This window comes from Prunus avium, chromosome 3 (genome assembly GCF_965620075.1).
Source record: "Prunus avium chromosome 3, drPruAviu1.hap1.1, whole genome shotgun sequence".
Lineage (NCBI taxonomy): Eukaryota > Viridiplantae > Streptophyta > Magnoliopsida > Rosales > Rosaceae > Prunus > Prunus avium.
Window position 1 is genome coordinate 3,403,245 of NC_142286.1, and position 21,076 is coordinate 3,424,320.

Here is a 21,076-nt window from a genome sequence, read left to right on the forward strand (position 1 = left end):
ATAAAATGATTGTGTGTGTGCGCGAACCAAGCAAGAATCTGCTGCAACGAAAGATACGCCATTAAACGGCATGTCGTACCTCATAACGGAAAAAATATAGAAAGAAAGATCGAAGGTGTAATTAACAGGATATGGATTTCCACTTTTAACCTGATATTTCCTTCATTAACTTAACAAATCTATATTAACTTTTTATATATACATTGGATTGATATGAAAGAGTAATTAGAACCTTTTATAATTCAAAACTTTGCTACTTCCTAAATTAAATTAAATTTCAACTTCTTAGATAACCATTCAACTATGTATTCTAGACAAAATGTGTGGTCGAGGTTCATATTAAACAAACTTGTTGCTGCTAAAGAGGCATAATATTGTCAAAGAATAAAATGTGTACAAGAATTAATCTCTTTTTTCATAGAATTTTCTCAAATGACATATTTCTTAGGAACCTTTACATTGTATAATACTGTTTTTGTTGCTTTAAGATATGACTTAAACCATAAAATGTGTTGAATGAGTACTGCAGGAGATGAGGCTGTGGCGGACTATACAGGTCATGCTTGCGGGAGGGTAGAGAATATGCCCAATTGCGGTGACTTGTGCTTGGAAAAATATGCCAAAAGTGTTGGAACAACAGCTCAAGGGTATTGCAAGGGGGATTTATGTATGTGTGTTTTCCCTTGTAAGAAGAAATTTGGTGCTCGTTAAGTTACAAGGAATTAAGCTGGTAGCTCAAGTTGTTAAGAACATTTATTCTTACACCTAAAAGTTATGTATTAGAATCCCATTTTCTCTAATATTTTATATTGAAGAAAGTGAAAAAAAAATATAATGGAACATTACTTAGCAGAATCTATCCCGCTTCATTGGCTTTATTATACATTAAAAATAATAATAATGAGCTGATTTTCTCACTCCTCGTTTGTCCACTTACACCCTTTTATTTTTTAATACTTTTATAATTACCATTAAAACGGAGTGTACATGGACAAAAAGGGAGTGAGAAAATCAAAAGGGAGTGTAAATTGATGTTGAACAATATAGTATATAAAGAATAAATTATCATGATAAGCAAGAACTTGGTTGGTTATATTCCTCTTTGTCCAAAGTGAATGACATGGTTCGAATCCTCAAATGGCATATCTCTTTTTTTTTTTTTAAATTATTGAAGGTGATTTAGCAATGTGCCAGATGGCTGCCACCAATAAGGGCGGCGATGGTGACCGGCCGTGGTTGGCGGAGGCGGTGGTTGTTGAGGGCGGGTGCTGGCCGGCGGTGGTCCAAGAGGTACAAACTTTGGCCACCCTTTTAAACAAAAAGGATAAAACTGTCTTTTCCCTTATTAATTTAAACAGGCCCAATAAATTTGGGCCTCTTGATTGAACTTTTCCAAAATAAAATTCAAAACCCAGAACCAAAATTAGTCCTTTATATTATGTGACTTCAACCTAATTTTTCTTAAAGTATATATGAACTTACCCTTTTAATTGTATTTATTAAATATAAAAAAATTGTCTTGACTATAACATGTAGAAAAACAGAAAAAAAAATTACATTATATGCTTTATTTTACCACGATGTATAAAAAACATCTAACCCTCTAGCTCATAAGCACCCAAACAAACATGCATGCACGTTTTGGTAATTGTGTGCTTTAATTTATTTCCCATTTGGATTGGGGTTGTTTTTCCTTTTGTTAACTAGATTTCCTTATACTTCCTGGTTGCATTAGGATTTCCAATTCATGGAACCAATATATATACTAGGCCTAGCCTAATTAGAATTGTGTATCATTATTGAAACTTGAGGCAGCTTATCGCAATAACAAGATGGCTGGAAGAACGACATGCATGGTCATGCCCGCAGCTGGGTTTATGATTATAACAATTCTCCTCGCTGCTAGTACCACCGCCGTCGCTGACGATTCGACACCGATACCTGCTGATGGTTCCCAAGTCGGCAGTTGGTTCGATAACAACGTCAAGCCGTTAGCTGAATGCAAGGGCGCGCTTGACGCCGCCCTTGTGACGGCTGAGGATCGCCCAAAACTTATCAAGGTCATGAAAGATGGAAGTGGAAACTTCAAAACCCTCACGGACGCCATTAATAGCATCCCTGAGAGGAACACCAAGCGTGTGGTTGTGTACATTGGAGGTGGAGTGTACAACGAGAAAATCAAAATCCCACAAAATAAACCATTTGTGACGTTGTATGGATCGCCAAAAAATATGCCAACTTTGATGTTTGATGGCACGGCTCAGAAGTATGGGACTGTCTACAGTGGTACATTGACTGTGGAATCTGACTATTTTAGGGCTGCTAACATTATTGTTACGGTACGTAATTATGAATTATTTAATTTGGTTTAGTTAGAGAAATGTTATATTATTTTAATGATGGTAATGTATGTATCATGGTCTCATGGAGTGCTTTAATATAATTTTGCAGAATTCGGCGCCGGAGCCAGATGGGATAAGGTCTGGTGCGCAAGCAGTTGCATTGCAGATCTCCGGGGATAAGGCAGCCTTCTACAATTGCAAGTTTATTGGATTTCAGGACACTCTTTATGATTACAAGGGCTTGCATTTCTTCAAGGACTGCTACATTCAAGGCACCGTAGATTTCATCTTCGGAAAAGGAAAATCTCTCTACTTGGTATGTATAGTAATAATAATGCCTCATAGTACCATACAATAATTTCTCTGAGGTCAGATGCTTGCTTATGTTAACTTTATGCATTGTAGTGTTTATTTTAAAAAATATATAGTTCTAATTAAATTTTCATTTATTAGCTCAAATTGTGACACTAAATGATATGATATATTTTGGTGCAGAACACTGAGATACATGTCTTAGAGCGGAATATTACAGTGGTAACGGCACAACAAAGGGATGCTTCAGAGGATAATGGATTTTCATTTGTGCATTGCAAAATAACTGGCACTACATATGTGAGGAGTACATACTTGGGCAGGGCTTGGGGGAGTAGCCCCAGCGTGGTGTTTGCCTACACCGACATGGCCAACGTTGTCCATCCTGAACGATGGAACGACTTTGGGCACCCTGAACGTTCCAAGTAAGTTACAAATTTTCATTATTTTTCTAAAATGTTTTCTTATTCTTGGATCCTTTTTTTTTTAAATTATTTACATATATATGTGGTAATTTTTGTAGCAATATGTTCTATGGAGAGTTTCAGAATTCGGGTCCAGGGTCAAACATAAGCGGGCAAGCACGCTACACCAAAAAGCTAAGTGATGCAGAAGCCAAATCTTTCCTCAGCCTTGGCTATATTCAGGGTTCCAAATGGCTTATTCCTCATCTAAATACAAGATCCAGACATAGTATAGTTGAAGAATAGGAAATATACACATACATCTATAATTTCCCTATTTCTTAGGTGAGATTGGGCAAAGAGCACTGCCAATATGTACATCTCATATACGTATTTGCCTACGAAAAAAAACTAATGTAGTTAAATAGTTTGCTTTGAAACTTTCCGTTTATGGTTTTGAATTTATAGCCATTGAAATTTTATATATAAGATGAACATGTTCACATTATTTTACAAGTTGACGTTATTTCTTCATCTAGAATGTGCACAAGAATTCCTAATTTATTTGTAAGGTTCCTAGTTAAAATCTACACAATAACTTCCTTTGGGCCAGCCACTAGAACTCGATTGCAAGTCTCTGTCGGGTAAGAATTATATAATGAGGGCCTTATCTAAGGCCTTAAATGAGTTCCTATCCTTTAACAGTTGGATCAAATTAATTAGTTTGATCTAACGGTTATGAGATTGTGCCTCATCTGAAGACCCTCACTATAGAATGACTCCTCTCTCGAGTAGCTTCCTACAAGGACCATGTCCATGCAAGGATATTAAAAATCTTCAAGAAAAAAGGAATTTGAACTTGGTTTTCGGGTGGATTAACTTAATTTGAATCGGGTTGTTGGATCAGATTTACTTAATAAATCCCTAAATCAAATATGAACTTATTTGTTAATAATCTATCAAATTATCAGATCCAATTGAATCAAATGATTTTCTTTATTGGACCAGATCTTAGTTAAGTGCACCTCTCTAACCAACTTTTAGTTAAGTTCATGTATGCGTTCCATTTCCTTGTTCAAGTATCGTTTGTATCAAAAAATACAATCACATTAATTTCACATTTGATTTATTGATAATTGTCTTCATTTTATTGAAGACTGTCTCAAGTTCGACTTATATGCGAACAGTGGCAGATATATAGTGGGGCAAGGGTGGTCAATTGACCCCGCAGGCCAGAAACCAACGCTTGGGCAGAAAAATTTGACCCCCCACAAACTGTTTGATGTTTTGCTCCAAAGAAGCAGCAGGAGCAACGCATGCCTTTCTTTCCTAGGCGTGCAGCTTATGTTTGGTTTTCTTTTTAATGACCTGGGCAAAACGTGGTCGTTTTGGACCAGGTCAGTTTATTATTATTATTATTATTTTAACTTCATAAATTGTTGGCCATGTGAATTAAGTAAAATAATACTAAAACAAAGAGGGTTAGCAGATATTAAGCTGCCCAATACCCCCTCCCCAAATTTGTTTCAAATATAATCACCCAAATAAACCTATTCTTACAAACTCCTCCCAAGCCTAACCCTCCACACCAAAACCACCACACACCAACCACCGGTGACAACGGTAGTAACTTTCCCAATTTATTTTGGAATTTTGATGTCTCTCTCAAATTTCAAAGTAATGTTGATTTTTTTATTAATTATGAATTATAATATTATTATTTTATTTTTATGAAATTCTTTTGGCTAAAGTTTTTTTTCAATATTTTATATGTTGACCCTTTAAAGAAAAACTTATAAATCCGCTACTGCAAAGAATTATATGCGAGAAGAATAGTTGGTTGGTCGGGTTAATCATTTTATTAGTCCCTGAATTTAGACTCGATTTGCATTTGAGTCCCTCAATTTCCAAAATCGTTCCCATGGTTCTTTAACTTCACTTTCGTTAGGACAAATGGTTCTGCCGTCAATTTTGTTAACCTTTTCTATTAAATGTAGGGGTAAAATGGTATTTTTATATTAAAATCAAATAATTGAATAAAAAAATCATATCTTTAAAATAACAATAAAAGAAAATCAAATAAAAAAGTTTGGGGGAGTAGAAATCGAGATAGAAGGGGAGGGAGTTTAGTTTTAATTTTTTATTCATATTTTAATCAATTTTGATACAAAAATACCATTTTGACCCTGTATTTAATAAAAAAAGTTAAAAAAATTGACAACATGACCATTTGTCCTAACGAAACTGAAGTTGAAGGACCACGGGAACGATTTTGGAAATCGAGAAACTCAAATGCAAATCGAATCTAAATTCAGAGACTAATAAAACGATTAACCCTTGGTTGGTCGGAGATTAAAATTAAGTTTCCTAATTGGTATCATTCTATTTTGTAAAGTTGAAAAAGTAAACCCGAAAATAAAAACAAAGAAAGAGCCTACCAAAACCCTCACTTTTTTTTTTTGGTCTACTACCAAAACCCTCACTTATAAACCCAAGCAGCCCCCCAACCTCTCCTCAAATCTCTCACAAGAGTCCCTTAACTGTGCAAGAAACCTGCGCAACCCACCGCCACCGCCACCGCCACCACCACCATCAGTGAACCTCCAAAGCTCACAGCTTTTTCTCTTTCCTTTTTTCTTGTACCGATGGAATCAGACGCAGAAGACACCAAGTCCCAAATGACCCAAAACCCATCAACGCCACAAACCCAAACCCACAAGCACAAGAAGAAGAAGAAGAAGAAAATCCCAACAGTTCAAGCCACAATCCAAGTCGTCCCAGACATCCCAGAGAAAACCCCTCCTTTGGTCGGCTATTTCCCATGTAGCTTCGACCCCACCAAGAGCCCATACTCCAATTCAACCGATGTTGGGTTGTTTAGGGACGGCAAAAAACCTAGAAGACTTCAGATTGTGGTGACCCCAAATGGGACCAATGTTGATTTTGTTGGCACTAACTATACTGGTGAGGCCACGACTGGGCAGAGCTGCAATTTTGCACTTGGTGTTCTTGATAAGGCCACCCAGACTTTGAAGATTTTGCCCGTTGCTTCTAACAAGGTAAGTTGGGACTATAAGTTTTTGTTGGGTTGGTTTAGAAGTCGTTAAAGTGATGCAGTGAGTATAAAGCACATGTAAAGTTTACATTTTTTGTTTTGTTTGGGGTTTCATAGCTGATAACAGAAACTATAATATTTTAGTGACTTGTGAACTTTTGCTTCAGTGGTGTTGCTTTTGTTGTCATTGTGATTTGGATTTAGACTTGGAGAACTAAGTTAGGAGCCTTCTAAAAATGTTATGTACACCAAGTACATCCTTATTCTATATGCTTATATGAATGTATGTGTTATCTCACAGTACACTTTGGTACAAGGAATTTAAGGTGAGTGTGTGTATTCATCATTGCTTCTGCTTTGCAAGGAATGCGTATAAGCTTACTTGGGACGTGAATTTTCAGATATTTAGATTACAACCAATGGTTAGAGGCTGTAACTACTCTGCTAAGGAGCCTGAAAGTTCAGTGAAGGAACAACTTACTGGAGAAGAGAAGGCCGAGAAGCAAATGGAGCTCCAGAGTCGCTATGGAACGAAGAAGGCAATTAGGGAGGTAAGAACCTACTTTTTTTCTTTTTTTTCTTTTTTAAAAGTAAGGTTCACAAGCATTTTCCACAATCACAGCCACCTTGTTTGAGTGTCTCTGTTTGTAATTTATATAAATTTAGCCATGTTAAGGGGAAAGAGGTTATTGAATTTATTAAGAATACAGTGGAATATTACGTGTCCTTGAAGCAGTGACTAGTAGCACATGTAACTTTGAATTCATTTGTTGATTCTAATAGTTCAGCAAATAGTGTTATTCATTTCAAATTTATTCTTCAAAATTTTCTTTTGGAAAAATGAATGCATTATACAGTGAGTCAGCGACCAATCTGCTTGTTTTGAGGAACATATGAAAATTTTAGAATAAGTATGGCTTTTGCTGCATATGTCCGAGCACTTTCTTTTTGTACTAAATCCCCACATCACTGGTTGCTTTCTCTATAGCTTCTTTGTAATGTTATATGCCAGTATTGAGTTTTAAACACAAAAATATCAAGGGTTGAAGAAAATTGAAAAAGAAGTCCACATAATGACTAGATACCATTTTGTTGCTATAATGTTGGTGAGGGGACCTTTCTCAATAATCCATTCCTTTTATAAAAAATTGAAACTCTTGATGCATAAATTTTATTAAAGGACAGCTAGAGCTATGTGGTTAAAGATACTTGCAATTTGCAACTGAAACTATATGGGAATTTCCGTACAATACTATATCAAGCTGAACGCAATTGAGATTTTTGAGAAGCATTAGCGTGTTAATCTGAATTTTCTATGACAATGCAGAGTAAAAAACTGCGCTCCTTGAAGCAAGAAGATGGTCCTGAATCTCAAAAGGATTTGGATGCCAAAATCAAACTCATTGTGCCAAACAAGGAGGCTCTAGAAAGTACTGAAAGCCAAATCTCTCGCCATATCCCACCATTTAATGAATCTGCCACCACTCCCCAGGAAGCATATCCACTGGACAAGATCATCCTCACAGGAGAGTGGGATCTACTTGGAGATATTTATGAGCATTTTCAAGGTGGAGCAGAAGTTTCATGGGATGCTTTCCCAAGATTTGTTTGCCACAGAATCCATAAATTGCAGGATATTGAGGTAAGAATGCAGAAATGCCTTCTTTTGTCTGAAACATATTAGTGGAAATCTCTTATGATGGCCATTAAACTACTATAGAATACTTCTAAATACTTTGATGTGGTTGTGCATATATGCATATAAGGCCGATCCTCTTTTCTGTTTCTATAAGGGCATGCTGAATTAAAAAGCCAACCTTTTCCAGTTGATTGCAGTTTTCAGGGAAAACAAAAAGGAAAGGATAAAATGGAAACTGTTAATTTTCAACTTTAGAGTTTCTTCCTTTTAACTCCAAAATGGCTGGTACTACTTTTCTGCATTATAAACACTAACACAGACATATGCTGTGTTTCTTGGGCTGCTTTAATGTTGTGGCTAAGGGTTAATACTGCAGACTTTAGTTTTTGTATTTCATCCTTTGATGTTTTCCTGTACATGTCGTTATCTAACAACTGCATTTGTGGAACCTTCTAGTTCAATCTAGTATGCTTTGCTCCCCCTTTTATCTATTCAATTTCATGGTGAAGAAAACAGAATAATCGACATTCTTATGTTGTCCATCTTTGTAGGTTGATGAGGAGAAGTTTAAGCTTTCTTGCATATTCTCATACATTACGCATCTTATAAAGTTCAAAGATCAGCATTCCATGGATGGTATTTCCTCGTCCAGGACCCACAGGATCCCAAACCTTCTATTCAATAAGTTTTCGACTATGTTTCCTATGGAGTCAAAGAGCCTATCAAATGAGAAAACTAATCTCCTCATTAGTTATGTCTTGGTGCTTACTCTTTTCGTGGATGAATTCGAGACAGATTTAACAGATGTAGCAAAGGATCTGAGAATGAGCGCAATAGCTTTGAGAAAGCATTATGAGAACCTTGGTTGCAAGCTCGTACGCAAAAGAAACGTAATGTTTGCTACCCTGCCTGTACCTCTACAATTTCCACAATTGCGGCAGAGGCGGCAGAAGCGCAATAGATGAATGCTTTGTTTATTCTTTGGATTGTTTGACAGCATATGGAAGAATTTGGGCTCTTTCTACAGGCATATAAAGTGAGATTTAGATGCAGGTTCACAAAAGTGCCTTAAGTTTTTTGTTTTGTTTCTATTGCACAATTTTTAATTTTACTGTGCTTGTGTGGCAGTTAAGTTATAAAGTTTGGCCATTTTTTTAATTTTATCATGACCATCTTTTTTATCACATTTTCATAGATGAATTTATGGACCGCATCTCTATACAGATGAATTCACTTAAACAAAAACTGATGCACTTTGAAAAAACATGACATTAATAAATCGCTCCTCGTTTCTTTTACTTATGGAGTAAATGACTCGACGAGTTGGCACCAACATTCAGAAAAAGAAAAAGGGTGAAGATGCATGAATCTGCAAAACTGTTAAACATAAATACACCAGAAGAAGGCACATTTTCGTGTAACCAATAGCTAGAACATTGCACATACCCAAAAAAATAGAAAAAGCACATACTGCATTGCATTACAGTTTCTACAGTAGTAGAGATAGTAAATACAGATTTCTATACTTGTACACAAATTGAGCCCACGAGAAAATCGAATGGACCGTGCTCTCTATATATATATCAGCATATGCCAGAAAATGAGGCCAAAAAAAAAAAAGTCGGATAATAAGGACACAGCCGAAACCAAAGAATGCGGGTGAACATCCTCATTTTAGGATTTACTCTTGAACTTTCTTTGAGCTTTCAAGTCCACCACAATCACAGATATGTTGTCCCTGCTTCCCTTTTGGAGGGCAAGCGTTGAAAGGTAGGCAGCCGCTTCCTGAGCTGCTGGATCAACTCCTGCGCCCCTCTCCGCAAGAGCTGTAACTCCGTTCTTTTTGTGCCAGAGCAGAATGCGCCGTCGAGCCACTTCACAAACTTCCTCGTTTGTCATGACATCCCATAGACCATCACTAGCCAAAATAAGGCATTCATCATCTCTAGCTCGAGGGACATTCATTACTTCTGGTTCTGGAATTATCCATGGTTTCAGATACCTATCCCCTGTAGGATGAGAAAGAAGAGTAGAGGATGTTCAATTCATTATGGGACATGCTAGTCAAAGAACATAATCCATTTGCTCAAACAAGGCAAGCAACTCAACATACTTACAGGCAGCACACACTCATTCTAAATCATAACGTTCTTTTATATCTCTTTTTGTTTTAAAAAAACACAATAAAAGTCTAGAGTATCAGGGTAAGTCTTGAGTCTCTAGACGTACCAATGGACCTCGACATTGCAAGAACTCCAAAAACACGATGTCCATTCCACTGTATCACCTTGCCACCAGCTGCCTCAATCCTTGCATATTCATCTTCTCTGTTTGGCTGGGAACAATAACAAAAGAATAAAAAATAAAAAGATAAAAGAGAGATTGGTTTCTGCAACTGCAAAGAGATAAAGCTTTTTCTCTTAACATGTAAATAAGTAAACCAAAAACACATGCTTACTTTATGGTCGACTGATAATGCTATGGCTTGTTTGCCACGACATAGAACTGCTCTTGAATCACCACAGTTTGCAACTATAATATGGGATGAACAAACTAAAGCAACGACAGCTGTAGACCCAACAGTTTCTGGAGCAATAGGTTCAAAGCTAGCCTCGGAAGCATTTCCATCACTTTTGATTATGTTTCCGCTAACTTTTCCTTCAATCTCATCATCAACCTTCTGAAAACAATTAGTGAATGCTTTCTCCCACTGCACCTGCTGTCTTTCTCCCACAGTTCCATCACTCAAATCGTCTTTAATGACTCCAAGCTCTTCAGCCAAAGCCAAATGGAGCCGCTCACTACAATAGTTAGCAACCTGCAAGGGGAGACTCCTTCCAATCAGGTTCACAAATTCAGAACTCTGAAATCGTTTTACAAGTGTAAAAAGATCAAACAGATTAATGTAAAGAAGAATGTGTTGCACCACAATGTTGTTTAGTATAGCTTACAGTTTGATTAATTACCAATATGCCTTGCAATAATAAATTTGAAATTGTTGTATCAGAATAACCTTAACTTGAATGAATAAAATAAACGTATGAAGAAGGCGTTTACCTGAGGCCCCCCATGGCCATCATAAATGCCAAAAAAGTGACTGGTTAGGTGGGTCAAACTTTGGCTCATTCCATTATACAATTGATTCCCAATGAGCATTTTAATTGGAATATTAATAAACCGAGGAACAGCAGCAATTGCATCCTCCATTTCTGGTCTTCTTCCACAAATTGATACAGAACCCCAGAGGGGAATACAGTCCAGCTCAAAAACACTCCGGATACTTGCTTTACTGACATTCTTCTCCCCATTTGACTGGATATGTACTGTAGAGGTTGTTAAATCAGACTTATCTGATAACTCAGAAGCCGAGCTAACTGCTGCAACAATGACTTCACCCGACGGCATTTTCCCAAGAGCTGATTCTACCAAGACAATGGCTTTTGCAACAATCTTACCTTCGACAGCATTTCCTATCTCCACAACATCTGGCAAGCTTATCGCAGGCCCCACCTCTAACTTAAGAAATTCCTCACTATCAATTCCATTAGTATCATATCTAAAGGATAAGATTTCACCTCCCTCACTTTCTTGAACCATGGCATCATTACTAACAGAAGTGTTTCCACTCTCTGGTAGCATCTTTAACAAACCCTCTCCACCATTATCTTCTTCTGATGACATGGCCACCACAGTAGCGTGACTTTGTATATCATTGCAACTTCCATTGCTGCACGAAACTGACTCTAAAGGCACCGCCTTAATGGAATCTGATGACAAACTTCCAGGGTCTGTTACTAGCTTTAGCCATGTGAACTCCACATTGGCTGCAATTCCAGAATTATCACATATAGAATTACCTAAACTAAGTGTCACTGCAACTGCTGGAGACATGTCTTCCATCAATTTCCTTTGTCTTTGTACCATTTAACAGTTACCTTCAATCTCCACTCAGTAAAGTAAATTTACAATTTGTAATTCCCTCCAACACCTTCCAGCAATGAACTAGGGTAAAATTCTTAAGGATAGACAATATCTCCTCTTTTGCAGATTATATCACTGATCCCCCAATCCTCTCACAGTTATAGTAACACAAACAACAATTACACCACTAAGATCAAATAAGAGATGGGTATGTGCTAAACATGAGCAGAATGAAATGGGGTCAGCAGATCTGGTGGGCAACAATGGATCTAATCTCCCAGTGACAAAAATTTCAAGACTTCAAAGGCAAATTGGGCTTCTTATGTAGTGCTTAGCTTACCAAACTCTTCTCCTCCTGGCAGAGAATCAGCCACATAATACCAAAATCCTATCCTCACCACCAACCCTCAAATATACACATAAGCACATGAAAATAACTGCAATCTGACGTTTATCTATAAATCCAAGAAGAGAAAGCAAAGGGTTCATGAGAAAGAACCTAGGAAAAAGGAAACTAACACTAGTAATCACAAGAAAACCAGACAAAGGTGAAAACTTTTTGACACAGAACTTGGGTTTTCCTGGATCTAAGGCAACCCAACTCGGTCAGCCTATCTAAAAAGTATCTTTTATATATCTTCTTCTCCTTCTCCTTCTTCTTCTTCCAAGGAACACAGGCAACCCCAAATCATCAACAACCATCACAATAGATTACACAAAGACAGAACATCTGGATATGCTAATTAATACATGATCCTGATCAGTTCCTAAACACAAATAGGAAAGAAAAATCACACAAAATATAAGAAAAACTTAGTGGGTACTTACCAGCTGAAGCTGAAGAGACTTGAATTCAGAAAAACATGGTCAATGGGTGAAGAAGCCTCTTTCCCTAAATTTGTTCTCTCTGTTTCTTGGGGCATGGAGGGAGGCTCCAAGAGAGAGAGAGGGAGAGAGATTCTTGTGTTGTGTGGAAATGCCTTTCCTTTTCACCATGTACTCCATTTGGGGACACGTATACATGATGATATGTAATAATGTTACATCACTTGAAGGTCTCTGTGCGACAGAAAATGCTGAGGAGAGGACACTGCTGACACGAAGACAACTACCCCCATGGACTTTTCATGAGACAAACTTTGAGGAAAGACACGTGTCCGTGGACTGAAAACGACACTTAATTAGGACCAATAATGTCTGTCTACCTGCACAGTACTCTTGTTTTTGTTAGCTCGTGCTACTTGTCACTCGATCTCGATGTTGCTTGGTCGTCGTTTGGTGATTACAATTTACAGTTTACGATTTCCAATTTACTGCGAGGTCAAATCAAAACCTTAAAAACCAACGGAAAATTATGAAAACTAATGGGGGCTATGAAGAGATTTAATCTGCAATTGATTATTTGGTTTAGTGGTATTCAGATGAGAGTCTCTCTTGGGATTGTGTAGCTCTACCCAAGCCAGTAATGTGAACCAACGAGTATAATTTCACATCGGAGAATACCATAATAATCTATGTTTTTGTAGAAATTAATTGCATTGAGACTTTTTTAGATAAAACCCCATATATAAATCGGTTATACCTAACCGATTGAACCTAAGCGGTTTTTTTTTTCTTTTTTTTTTTAATCAAATTGAACCTAAGTGGTTAAGTTACGACAATAAAGGTGATGGATCGGATTTGGTAGTAGGGCTCATGCTTGTTTGTTTATTGGTAGGGATGTGGGCTTGGAGCTGGAAAACTAGGCGTAGAAGTAATGTTAGTAGGTACTTCTTTCTCTGGGCTTCTGGCCAGTATCATCTTAATAGGCAAGGAGATACACAGGCTGAAATTTACTATTTTTTCTTCTTCTTCTTTTTGGGTAATAATTAATACCTAATTTCAACGCCATTTTTCACTAAGATTTGAAGTCAAATTTCCCAACACAAATTCGATTTCCACATATCTTATGAGTTCTTTCAAGCCAAAAAGATGGATATATATTGAAAGCATTTTAAGAAAATATGTTTGTTAAAAACGCGTTCGAAGGCATTTACCACACAATTTTCATACTTGCGCCTAAAATGCAATGCTACTTTATATTCTAAAATTATAATTTCTTTCCCTTAAAATACACGTCATATATGCACGTCACGAACACACCGAATCTATGATGTGTGTCTTTACAACAAATTTCATGCCGCTTGAGCAAAGACTCGCAACAATCCATAGTCAACGCCCAATTCTTTTTATTTTTATGAATTCAATTGCAGTTGCTAGATGTTCAGTTATTACCTAGACAACCAGAAAAGGCAGTCTCTCTACTTCTAGAAGTGTGACCTGTGAGAACAACCAACTCCAAGTTCCGGGCCATCACTTTGCAATGTTAGCGAGAAAAGAGAGGATAGCATTCTATAAATTGGTTAGTGGAAGTTGGTTTTTCCAATGTCACACCATCCAAATATGTAGCGCAACAGCAATAACCAAAACACCACTTTTCCTCCCCCTTTTTTTTCTTCCTCAACTCTCAATCTTCCTTTTGCAGCTACTAGCTCCCGTGGCAGAGGCAGCGGCGGCAGCAGGCGTTGCTCGGGTTTAAATGGCGCTTTTCAGATCAAGATCAGTGGGTGAGGACGTCGGCCCCACCCTGGTTGCCATCAACAGAGATAAGAACAGCCAGTGTGCTGTGAAATGGGCAGTTGACAACCTTTTGGTCGACAAGAACGCTCATTGCACCCTCATTCACGTTAGAAGCCACAGCTTTCATCATCGTAGGTATCCGTCTCTTCATCACCATCATCACCACCACCATAAAAAAAATTCTCTTTTTTTTTTTTTTTTTGGATTTTGGAGGTGGCATTTGCCCCTTAGTGCATGGTTTATGGCATATGTCAGTCATGGTTGCATATCCATAAGCCCTTTTTTCTTTTCTTTTTGTGCAAGTAGAAGATTAATTCTTAACCCCACCATAAGCCTTGTGTATAGGAATTTTTTGTCATTAATTTTGTTGTTAAATGTAATGATCAGGCATCATCATTTGCCTTTTCATGGTCATATATATCTCATTAAGATTGTGTATGTGCTTGATATGTGCTCTTGGTTTTGCAGATGATCATGGAGCAGTCTCTAAAGATGGCCGCCCACCAACTGAAGCCGAGTTGCAACAGTTCTTTCTCCCCTACCGAGGATTCTGTGCGCGAAAAGGGGTTAGTGATTGATCATTTGATTTCCATGTAGACTGAAGCCTTTTCAACCCTAATAGTAGCTCACCAGGAACTGGAAGTGTATGTTGTGGTGGACTTTAAAAATATATAAAGCGTTTGTTTAATTAGTCCTTATGCATATGCTTTTTGGCTAGTTTTTGAATGGTTTAAACTTACAATTTCTCTCTTGATAAAACACAATCATGTATGGCCTTCCACACAGACTTGGTTAATTAGTTCATGTGTGCTAAAGATAGATATATGTATGGAAGGTTAAAAAGAACTTGCCAAATCTTTTCACATGGATATTGTCTGATAGATTAAAATCATGATGTGACCTGGTTTTTCTGTTATTGACAATAAGCTTTTCAGATTGTAGCCAAAGAAGTTGTCCTCCACGACATTGATGTTCCAAATGCGCTTGCCGATTATGTTGTTAGCAACTCCATATGCAATATTGTTGTTGGTGCTTCCCATCACAATGCTCTAACAAGGTCTCTCTCTCTCTCTCTCTCTCCACAGTAAAGTAGTAAATAATTTCTGTGATAACTAGTATTAGACCATGTTTATGTTTTTTTTTCTATTTAACAGCTACTCTTGGTACTTGTCTTGATGCAGAAAATTTAGGCGTACAGATGTGGCTACTTCCTTACTCAAATCTGTACCAGAAACCTGTGCTGTATATGTTATATCGAAAGGAAAAATTCAGACTTCACGGTCAGCAACTGGACCTCAAACACCGAAAAGTAGTGCAGCTACTCCCAGGAATAATAGCTCTCAACGGACACCGCTTTCCAGCTTTCTTCACGGTGTGCCAGACTTTGAAGATGTGATCAGGTATCATTTTAAACCATGCCTGGTGGATAATATAACTGGACATCAAATCTATAAATTCCGGGCCACTAATATGCACACTCTTTGGTGATCATTGTTAAAAGTTAGTAAACAGGAACTTGATGTTAGCCTATTCTGACTAATTGCGTCCATTGTAGATGATGGTAATGAGACTGAGTCAGAATGTTTCTGCATGACTTAATATTATCAGTTCTATGATTTCTTATTAAGACTTTGTTGTTTCAGCAAGTAAAAACCACATCAACAGGTATCTTAACAAAGTTCAGCAGATCTGGCAGTAGGCAAGAGAAAATAGAGGGAAAAGATTGTTAGTTTATGTAGCTTATCAAGAACTCAGGAACTCAGGATCTTCAATTTCCGGATCTCATTAGGATCATGAAATGTCGTATCGAATATGAAAATTAAATAAATTTATACAGACTGTATCCACATATATGTACTCCTTGGATGCTAGACAGTGAATTACTCACATTTGCAAATCCTGCATTTACAAGTTTTATGTTGTATCTCCCCCACAAACAAGTTTATGCTGCTTGGTTTTTTTTTTTTTTGTGTGACTTTTTTCCTGCATTGCACAATGCATTTTAGTCAAGGGAGTTCAGCTGGTGGAATATCTTTGAATAAAAGCTCTGATTTTAAGCACGTCCCGCCAAAAGCACATAGGTCTGGCAGCAAAACAAATTCACCAACGCAGTCAGTTACATCAGTTACGTCAGATAAGCTATCCCATGGGAATTCCATATCAGGTGGTAGTGATTTCTCAGGGCCACTTAGTTTCCAATCAAATGGCTCTGACAATGTAGACTTCTCAATGAACTCGGAGGGTTCCATTAACTCGTTCTCCTCACATACGCCGGTAAGTACAATGATCGTAAACTTGTAAGACCACTCTATTTTATTATCTATCCAGATCATGACAGCATACTGTATGAGAATTGACCATAAAAGGAATTGTATTGGATGGTTATAGTTCACATGGTAGGAAAATGTACTACCTACACTGTTGTCAAATAACAGAAAAGAAGGAAATTTAAAAAAAGAAAAAGAAAAGGAAAAGATAAAAGTGAATGCTGACATGAAATACATGTTCATTTCCATGGTTTGAACTTATTTCTTTTGATAGTAAGAGGATAGAGAATTGAAATGCATGTTGTTGCATGAGTTACAGTCCGCCTTGGATGCTGAGATGAGGAGATTAAGGCTTGAATTGAAGCAAACTATGGATATGTATACTTCAGCTTGCAAAGAAGCTTTGGCAGCTAAAGAAAAGGTAAGAACATGTTAGAAGATATGGTTATGATTTTTTAACAGTCTCTGATGAGTAGAAATATTGTTTATTCCATTGAAAACCTGAAAATGTGGTATTTGTGCATCCAGACGCGGGACCTGCGAAAATGGAAGACATCAGAAGAGCATAAGCTAGAGAAAGCCAAGCTTGCGGAAGAGGCTGCACTAGCTTTGGCTGATGTGGAGAGGCAGAAGAGCAAGGCTGCAACGGAAGCAGCACGGATGGCACAACGACTAGCAGATATGGAAACCCATAAGAGAAAAATTGCAGAAAGGAAAGCCAAGCAGGAGGCTGAAGAGAGAAGGAGAGCAATGGATGCTTTGGCACAAAACCACATTCGGTATAGAAGATACACCATTGAAGAAATTGAACTTGCAACAGATTACTTTAAAATTTCAAACAAGGTAGGGGAAGGTGGATATGGACCTGTTTATAGAGCCTGGCTTGATCACACTGCTGTTGCCATCAAGGTCTTGAGGCCAGACATATCACAGGGGCAAAGGCAATTCCAACAAGAGGTAAATTATGGTCCTTGTACATTTTTACAGAAAGCAGATGTATGGAAAACAAACACACATAGACAGACAACATGCACAAAAGATTAGGAAAAAATCCACTTAAAGCATGAAGATAACTTAAATTATTGATTCAATGGAGTACAAGATCACAGCATGGAAAAAGCTCTCATGTATCATTTTCCAAAATCGCATAATCTTTTTTTGCACAATGATGTTTGCAATGCAGGTTGAGGTTTTGAGCTGCATTAGGCATCCACACATGGTTCTCCTAGTAGGTGCCTGCCCAGAGTATGGCTGCCTCATATATGAGTACATGGAAAATGGAAGCTTAGAAGACCGGCTCTTCCTGAAGAGCAACACTCCTCCGATCCCATGGGGAGTCCGTTTTAAAATAGCTGCTGAAATTGCAACTGCCCTCCTTTTTCTACACCAGACAAAACCAGAGCCGTTGGTGCATCGCGACCTCAAGCCGGCAAACATTCTCCTAGACCGAAACTATGTCAGCAAGATTGCTGATGTAGGCTTGGCTAGGCTAGTTCCACCATCTGTAGCTGATGCTGTCACTCAATACCGCATTACAGCAGCAGCCGGTACATTTTGTTACATTGATCCAGAGTATCAGCAAACAGGAATGTTGGGTGTGAAATCGGACATATATTCTTTAGGGGTGATGCTATTGCAGATCATCACAGCAAAGCCTGCAATGGGTTTGTCCCACCAGGTTGAGGAGGCTATTGAGAAAGGTGCATTTGCTGAGATACTTGATCCTGCGGTGACAGACTGGCCTATTGAAGAGGCTTTGTCGTATGCAAAAATGGCCTTGAAATGCTGTGAACTGAGGAGGAGGGACAGGCCAGATCTCAGTACAGTCATCTTGCCTGAGTTGAACCGGCTAAGAGATCTCGGGATGAAAAATGAAGCGAGTGAAGTTGCTGATGGACAAGATCCATACGTGTCACAATTTTCAGCATCGCTTCCACCAGTTGGATCAACCTCATCTGTAAGCCAGGTTAGTCATTGCTTGCTTTAGTTGTCCAGCTTCCTTCAAAGGAAAGTTAACTTGTTTAACATGAAAAGGCCACTCTCACAAACTCACATGCATGTTGAGCACATAGAGAGAGAGAGAGAGAGAGAGAGAGAGAGGGTTGATTTGCTACTTATTAGCTACTTCTCTAGACTGGCATTTTGGACATCACGTAACCATTAATTAGCAAGCATTTTCTAGAATAATTAAACCTTCCCCTCAACTAGATTTTCAGCTGTAAATTTTTATTATTTATAATCAGGAAGGAATAAGAGAAAATCCTAATGTGGAAAATGGAAATTCAACGTAGATCAAAGTAAGAAGGCTGCTGCGGATGGAGTCTGTGGGGAAAATGTGGAGCTTCAAGAACAGTTTTCAGCTCAAACGCGGTTCTGCTACATCATGCAGCAGCAGCAGCAGCAAAAAACATGCAGGAAAATTAAACAAGAAGCAGATGGAGGGTTGTTGGTCGTTTGTAAGCAATTGCTCTTCTGTGCCTCATGCTCCACCTCTGAAGAGGTTCAGTTCATTTGGATTCTAATGAAGTGAACTCATTCTTTGATGCCTTCATTGAAGACATTTTACATGGAACTTGTAATGCTACTGTGATGTTAAATCAAAACAAACGACATGTTGTTGATGTCGTACATGTTCTTTATCGACTAATGAGACATCATAGTGTTCATTGAATTCATTGACCATATTCACAAGTTGCACAAACAACATAATTTAGAAGCAAAATAAAAAAAAGGCTTATTATCACAAAACATCCCTGACGTTTGTGAAATTATCACATTGCATCCCTAACGTTTTTTTGTATCATTAATGGTCCCTAACGTTAATACAGGTACTCTTAAATAGTCCTTCTGTCAAAAAAACCGTTAAATCTAGGGGTATAATCGTCAAATCAATCCAAAATTATAATTTTTTTTTTCTTCCCTTCTCTCTCTCTCTGTTTCTCTTTTTTTTTTTTTTCTCCTCTCTTTCCTCCTCTTTTCTTCTTCTTTTCCTTCGCTGTTTCTTCTTTCTCTCCCTTTTTTTTTTCTTCTTTCCTTCTTTGTTCCTCATTTTTCTTCTTTCCTTCTTTCTCTTTTTTTCTTTTTTCTTTTTTCTCTTTTTTCTTCCTCTTTCCTTCTCTCGGGGTGGTGATTTGGGTGGCTAGAGTGCTGGGTTGGTGGGCTGTGGAATGGGGTAGGGAGAGAGTTGCAGAGAAAGTACATAGAGGGGCAGGGGTATAAGATCCCACGGTGGTGGTTATGGAGGTCGAGGTGGTGGTTTGGGTGGCTAGAGTGGATGGGTTGGTGGGCTGTGGGAGGGGGCAGGGAGAGAGTTGCAGATAGAGTAGAGAGAGGGGCAGGGATATGAGATCCCACGGTGGTGGCTTTGGTGGTTTGGGTGGCTAGAGGAGACAGACAGAGAGAGAGAGAGAGAGAGAGAGAGAGAGAGAGAGAGAGAGAGAGAAGGGAAGGAAAAAAGAAAGAAAGAAGAAGAGTGAGCTGGGCCAGGCGGAGAGAAAGAAGAAAGAAAAAAGAAAAAAAAAGAGAAGGGAAGGAAAAAAAAATTATAGTTTTGGATTGATTTGACGATTATACCCTTGGATTTAACGGTTTTTTTGACAGAGGGACTATTTAAGAGTACCTGTATTAACGTTAGGGACCATTAATGATACAAAAAAACATTAGGGATGCAATGTGATAATTTCGCAAACGTCAGGGATGTTTTGTGATAATAAGCCTAAAAAAAAAGGCAAAGCAATATGTAGTTTCCAAACGGAAAAATATAAAACTAGAGAGAGAGAGAGAGAGATTAAATCCATTTGGAGTGATGTTGCCAAAAGAAGAAGAATTTTGAGTGAAAATAGGGTCACTCGAACTGCGTCGTGTCATTTAAATTCATGTCAAGTACTAATCAATTCGCACATTGTGTCGCATTAGAATTGATACACAAACTGATCACACATGCATTAGAATTGTTTAGCAAAACCAATCAAGAGAGAAAATTCCATTTTTGAAAGGATCCATAAAATTTGAGATGAAGTTATACAAAAGAAAATTAATATTTTCTTCATCGAATAAAAGTTAAAATGATTTGTCATGTTATAACTTATAATCGAGTTACTCGTCTTTAATATCAAACTTTACTTATTTATTAGCCATCTTTTAGTATGTCTTGATGTATGTATTTATGTTTTAATCCAAGGTTTTTTTCTTTTATCAAAGCAGTTTAATCGAAGGTTAATTAGTCTTTACCCGATATTTTAGAGAGTTTTAATAATAAAACTAGCCTCTCCGCACATGTTTCCGCGCCTGCGAAAGAGCTTTATTTTTAATTTTTAAATTTATTTTAGAATTTAAAAAAGATAATGGGTAGTTGTGTTCTATAAAAAGAAGATCTATTATCTGATTTTTCTTTTTATTTTATTTTATTTTATTTTAATATGAAAAAGTGTGAATTTACCGTATTATCCTCATTTAATTAAGAAGAGTTCGGCATGTTTTTGGGGGGTCTTGCTTGACTCATAGATGAAAAAATTTTA

The 21,076-nt window shown here is 37.6% G+C and overlaps 4 protein-coding genes across 6 annotated transcripts; 3 read left to right on the forward strand and 1 right to left on the reverse strand.

The window, feature by feature from the left end:
* The first annotated feature begins 1,673 nt into the window (after positions 1-1,673).
* LOC110759491 (putative pectinesterase 63) lies at positions 1,674-3,364 on the forward strand. The gene is made up of 4 exons (XM_021961552.2): positions 1,674-2,339; positions 2,452-2,658; positions 2,838-3,079; positions 3,178-3,364. The coding sequence occupies exons 1-4, from the start codon at positions 1,833-1,835 to the stop codon at positions 3,362-3,364; spliced, it is 1,143 nt and encodes a 380-aa protein (XP_021817244.1). The 5' UTR covers positions 1,674-1,832.
* A 2,167-nt stretch (positions 3,365-5,531) lies between these two features.
* LOC110759494 (DNA binding / DNA-directed RNA polymerase) lies at positions 5,532-8,915 on the forward strand. The gene is made up of 4 exons (XM_021961554.2): positions 5,532-6,117; positions 6,515-6,664; positions 7,441-7,755; positions 8,304-8,915. The coding sequence occupies exons 1-4, from the start codon at positions 5,704-5,706 to the stop codon at positions 8,715-8,717; spliced, it is 1,293 nt and encodes a 430-aa protein (XP_021817246.1). The 5' UTR covers positions 5,532-5,703; the 3' UTR covers positions 8,718-8,915.
* Positions 8,916-9,207: 292 nt separating this feature from the next.
* Positions 9,208-12,675, reverse strand: LOC110759475 (protein phosphatase 2C 16). 2 transcript variants are annotated; one of them, XM_021961536.2, is made up of 5 exons: positions 12,502-12,675; positions 10,810-12,128; positions 10,211-10,570; positions 9,982-10,087; positions 9,208-9,761 (listed from the first exon to the last, which is right to left on the reverse strand). In XM_021961536.2, the coding sequence occupies exons 2-5, from the start codon at positions 11,674-11,676 to the stop codon at positions 9,427-9,429; spliced, it is 1,668 nt and encodes a 555-aa protein (XP_021817228.1). In that variant the 5' UTR covers positions 11,677-12,128; positions 12,502-12,675; the 3' UTR covers positions 9,208-9,426. The 2 variants fall into 2 exon arrangements, with proteins under 2 accessions (XP_021817228.1, XP_021817227.1); XM_021961535.2 differs by having other exon boundaries at positions 10,810-12,412.
* A 1,165-nt stretch (positions 12,676-13,840) lies between these two features.
* On the forward strand, positions 13,841-19,861 carry LOC110759492 (U-box domain-containing protein 52-like). 2 transcript variants are annotated; one of them, XM_088250362.1, is made up of 10 exons: positions 13,841-14,074; positions 14,198-14,423; positions 14,761-14,858; positions 15,228-15,349; positions 15,474-15,692; positions 16,299-16,566; positions 16,879-16,980; positions 17,088-17,516; positions 17,743-18,525; positions 18,803-18,956. In XM_088250362.1, exons 2-10 carry the CDS (start codon positions 14,252-14,254, stop codon positions 18,848-18,850), a joined length of 2,241 nt encoding a protein of 746 aa, XP_088106488.1. In that variant the 5' UTR covers positions 13,841-14,074; positions 14,198-14,251; the 3' UTR covers positions 18,851-18,956. The 2 variants fall into 2 exon arrangements, with proteins under 2 accessions (XP_088106488.1, XP_088106487.1); XM_088250361.1 differs by having other exon boundaries at positions 13,842-14,074; positions 18,851-19,861.
* Positions 19,862-21,076: the final 1,215 nt, after the last annotated feature.

Bases quoted from the DNA above. Each gene is read 5' to 3' on its own strand.
- LOC110759491 (XM_021961552.2), top strand. From the start codon at position 1,833: ATGGCTGGAAGAACGACATGCATGGTCATGCCCGCAGCTGGGTTTATG. The intron at 2,659-2,837 runs GTATGTATAGTA...ATTTTGGTGCAG, and splicing joins AAGGAAAATCTCTCTACTTG to AACACTGAGATACATGTCTT. The intron at 3,080-3,177 runs GTAAGTTACAAA...TAATTTTTGTAG, and splicing joins GGGCACCCTGAACGTTCCAA to CAATATGTTCTATGGAGAGT.
- LOC110759494 (XM_021961554.2), top strand. From the start codon at position 5,704: ATGGAATCAGACGCAGAAGACACCAAGTCCCAAATGACCCAAAACCCA. The intron at 6,118-6,514 runs GTAAGTTGGGAC...GTGAATTTTCAG, and splicing joins TGCCCGTTGCTTCTAACAAG to ATATTTAGATTACAACCAAT. The intron at 6,665-7,440 runs GTAAGAACCTAC...ATGACAATGCAG, and splicing joins CGAAGAAGGCAATTAGGGAG to AGTAAAAAACTGCGCTCCTT.
- LOC110759475 (XM_021961536.2), bottom strand. From the start codon at position 11,676: ATGGTACAAAGACAAAGGAAATTGATGGAAGACATGTCTCCAGCAGTT. The intron at 10,088-10,210 runs GTAAGCATGTGT...TATTGTTCCCAG, and splicing joins CATTATCAGTCGACCATAAA to CCAAACAGAGAAGATGAATA. The intron at 9,762-9,981 runs GTACGTCTAGAG...CTCATCCTACAG, and splicing joins TGCAATGTCGAGGTCCATTG to GGGATAGGTATCTGAAACCA.
- LOC110759492 (XM_088250361.1), top strand. From the start codon at position 14,252: ATGGCGCTTTTCAGATCAAGATCAGTGGGTGAGGACGTCGGCCCCACC. The intron at 14,859-15,227 runs GTTAGTGATTGA...TAAGCTTTTCAG, and splicing joins GATTCTGTGCGCGAAAAGGG to ATTGTAGCCAAAGAAGTTGT. The intron at 15,693-16,298 runs GTATCATTTTAA...AATGCATTTTAG, and splicing joins GACTTTGAAGATGTGATCAG to TCAAGGGAGTTCAGCTGGTG.